Genomic DNA, 3,792 nt, shown 5'->3' with positions numbered 1-3,792 from the left:
CCCTGGAGGTGGAGCTTCAAGCCCAGCACAGCCTGGTATGGTCCTCTGCCCTCACCGTGGTGCTGGTGCCATGGGCCATGGCCTGGCAGCAGCATGTCTTAGAAGTCCCACTAATCAGTTCCACTAACAGTCAGAACTCAGGGTCTGGCTCCCTCTCTCCCTGGTGGAGATGCCTTGCCATCAAGGTTGGTTTGACCCCCAAAAATGGTTAATTTAAAGAGTCAACTTCACTTCCTTTAGAATTAAGGGTGGAGGTTCAGGCCCTCATTCCACAAGATGTCCATGGGTGTCTACTTGGTCAGGTACTTGGAATACAAGGATGAACAGTTCCTCCAGGTAGAAGTTTCGTGAAAAGTTGTGGTGATATGGGTAGCGGTTTCTCCAGAGTTCCAGGAATGTCCTATGACATGATGAGATTGGCCATGATTTCTACTGCTGAAATTTGGGACACCTAGGTCTCTTACCCAGTTATTTGCCACTACAGAAGGACTGCCTGCAGAACTCGCTGTGTGAGGCAGATGAGCGCTTTGGCACCGAGCTGGCCCAGATGCAGATCCTGATCAGCAATGTGGAGGAGCAGCTGTCTGAGATCCGGGCTGACCTGGAGCGGCAGAACCAGGAGTACCAGGTGCTGCTGGACGTCAAGGCCAGGCTGGAGTGCGAGATCAACACATATAGGAAGCTTCTGGAGAGCGAGGATTGCAAGTATGTGTGATGGAGTCAGTATCTCACCGAGCCTGATACCTGACTATAAGGCAATTCCTGACAGATAACTGACATGGTGGTGGAAGGAGATCTCAGTAAACAAGTTTCCCTGTGCACACTGGCTTAGTGATACGCTCACCTCTCTGGGTGTATGTGGATTTTTCTGCAAATTAACTGTTACATACACAATAGCTGGTTCCTAAGCCAAGTCTCACCTGAAGACTCTTGGTCATGGAGATATGCAGATGGGACTGGAAGACAAACTACTCATACAGATTTCATTGCACAGTGTGACTTGGTGTCAGACCTGTCCTTTGTCCTTTTCGGTTTTGCCTTTTCTGTGCATCACTGATACATCTTTGTACTCCCTATGTCTAACTCTTCCTCTCTCTCTCTCCTTGCAGACTCCCCATCAATCCCTGCTCTAGAGCTGCCTCCTGTGTTCTTCATCCAAGCTGTGTCCCGGCCACCTGCCCTCTCTAAGCCAGTGGCATCTGTGCTGAGAAATTATTTTGAAGGTCTACGTGCTGGTGCAGGAGGTCAAGGCTGGTTGCACTCAGACTAGGATTCCCTTCACCTGCCCATTAGTCTTCCTTCCAGGAAGACTGAACTCACTGGAGGCATTTTCACCGAATCAGAGCATAACAGAAACTTCTAAGCAGTGGCTCCCTATGTGTCCCCATACTGCACACCCCCATCCAAAGCTGTAATTGTCTTTCACTTAAGCTATTGCTTGTTCCTAGTATCTCTTCTGCAATTTACATTCTATTCCAGTGCTTCAGAGTCTCCTAAGATGTAATTTGGTTCCTGTACGAAATGGTCAATAAATCTGCTTCCTGTATTAAGTGCTACACTTCCGGTGCTTGGCAATGTATATTGGGGGATAAAGAGCTCTGGTCCTCAAGACCTTGGGTGGTCATTGGCCCCGACATGTCTTGTCACTGTCAGGATCTCTCACTGGGGCACTGGGGTCTTAGCCTCTGGATGAAGGTCCTTTGCTGACATTGGATTTGTACTTAACCTTGCCTGCCAATCTCTATGGGCTGGTGAAAGGAAGACATGTTGGTTGCCAAGGTTGAATTCCTTCAGAACAGCTCAGAACTAACATGTCCCTGCCATGCTTTTGGCATCTTTAGAGTCTTGGTATTTTGTCCAAGAGCAAAATCATACAACTTAGAGTTCCAATCTAGCCAAAGGGAGGTCATGCTGAGAACTGCCCTGGCCAAGTTGCCAAGTTTTTTTTTCTTTCTCTCATTCAACTTGGCTCCTGTGTGGAGGCAAGGAATTATTGCCTTCTCTCTTAGCTTCAGTACTGGGGACAGTTGTTTGGGTCCTGGGCATATTTTCTTCCTGAGAGATGTGTCCTTGTCTCCTCTCCTGTTGCCTTTGGAGGGCCAAAGGTGAGGAACACAGTAGGCATGAGTGCTCTAAAGATGTGAATTTGCCTCTTGGACATGGCTCTGACCCAGGCCCAGGTCGGTCATAGCCAGACATGGTGGAAGAGCACCTAAGAGATTATCACCTTCTTTGCTGTGCTAGTCAATTTTGCTTCTGGCATGTGCTGAGCATGACGCTTTCAGATTTCGGCTCACCTGTGGAACTTGGTCCAAGTATCAGTGCAAATTCAGATCTGCCGAGTAGCATAGTATGGTCAGAAGGATACTTGCTCTGGAGTTGGGCAGATCTGAGCTCAAATTGTACCCTCTGTGACATCAGTTTAGTGAAGTTGGCCAGGCTATGACACTCTCTTGAGACTTATTCTTCAGTAGTATAGTTAGAAAATTTCAATTTCTCCTTCACCGTTGCTGAGGGATAATCCATATGATGCTCCTGGCACAGAAAAGGTGGATATTGGTTTATGGGGCTCCCTGGGAACCAGCAGGGATAATCTTTCCTTCTTAGAAGGAAAGAGGGACTAAGGAGGTGGTAGCAAAACCTATTAGCAGTATCCAGGGCCATGTATTTCCGAGTTGGTGGCCTGGAAGTTTGACCACCCTCTTTGTCCATCTATAAGCAATAAGGAAAACCAATCACTCGGTTATTGGAGCTTAGTTTTTCACTCCAAGTGGCCTAACCAACATTAAAAAACAGCATTCTTTGGAGTCTCAGAGGACAAATTGTCCAAATGTCCAGTGGGCTCTCAAGTAACTCACAAGAATCATCTGTTTTAAGGAGTAGCCATAGCTTTTCATGCAACAGGGCCATGAAAATCTGGCCTGACCCCTGCTTGCCTGGCCAGGTCACATCCTGAACGCAGTCTAATTGTGGGGCCTCTGAGGCTACTGGGTGTTGCAGAAAATGCTATTCAGATGCGGTGGGGGGTGTGTGTGTTGTAGGCTAGGGAGGATGGCAGGTGGCTCTCCAGCCTGTCCTAGGGCACCTGGACACTGCGATTTTACCCTTATCCATCATTATGGCCTGAGGGCTCAAGGCGCCCTCTGGTGCCCAAACCCAAGCACTGACTGACACTCCCCTCTGCACCTTCCTCTCGGGGCTCTGGCCTCCCTGCATCTCGCTATCCTCACAGATTGGACTGAAAGCTTAGACGCAGTATCAGGCTTTGCTGTGGTCACAATAATTTCAACCAGATTGATTGATTATTTTTCTTCCCCTGAGACTTTGGCTTGGGACCAGATCCAGTTTTGAGCCCCCTAGTAAGTCCTGAGCCCATTGGTCTTCAGATTACTACCCCTGCACTACCAGTGTGTTGATTTGTAATATTTTCTTCTAGGCTTCATATAATGACAGGCAGGCCTCTGCAGGCCCCTGCACTCATTGCCTGTTTTGTTTTTTTCACTCAAATGCCATTTCTCCCAAATACCAGGAAAGTGGAGGGAGTAAGGGTGGCTGGCTGCCATCCTCAGGGGTGGATGCTGCCATCACTGACGAGCTTTGGGGAAGGAAGGGCCCACATTTCTGCTCCCACTGTTTACACCCGGAAGCCAACAATATCAGGGTAGAATTCTGAACTTTCCTGAATAGAATCATTTTCTATTTAGGTATCAATTTTCATGTCTTGGGGTCCATGATGTATGATACCTAAAGCTCCACCTCGCCACACTCACATCATCCTCCCTACAAAGAACA

General features: G+C 48.1%; 1 protein-coding gene across 1 annotated transcript in view; it reads left to right on the top strand.

Annotated features, from left to right (window-relative positions):
• The window catches only part of LOC115281621 (keratin, type I cuticular Ha8-like), a 2,972-nt gene extending 1,784 nt beyond the window's left edge, over window positions 1–1,188 (top strand). Inside the window, exons 4-5 of the mRNA XM_029927036.1 lie at window positions 469–705; window positions 1,110–1,188. Coding sequence (XP_029782896.1) covers window positions 469–705; window positions 1,110–1,188 — 316 coding nt within the window. The remainder of the gene's footprint in view (window positions 1–468; window positions 706–1,109) is intronic.
• The last annotated feature ends 2,604 nt before the right edge of the window (window positions 1,189–3,792 follow it).

Source organism: Suricata suricatta, chromosome 17 (genome assembly GCF_006229205.1).
Source record: "Suricata suricatta isolate VVHF042 chromosome 17, meerkat_22Aug2017_6uvM2_HiC, whole genome shotgun sequence".
Classification (NCBI taxonomy): Eukaryota; Metazoa; Chordata; class Mammalia; order Carnivora; family Herpestidae; genus Suricata; species Suricata suricatta.
The sequence above is the reverse complement of the archived record's forward strand: the minus strand, read 5'-3'. Positions and strand labels throughout refer to the sequence as shown.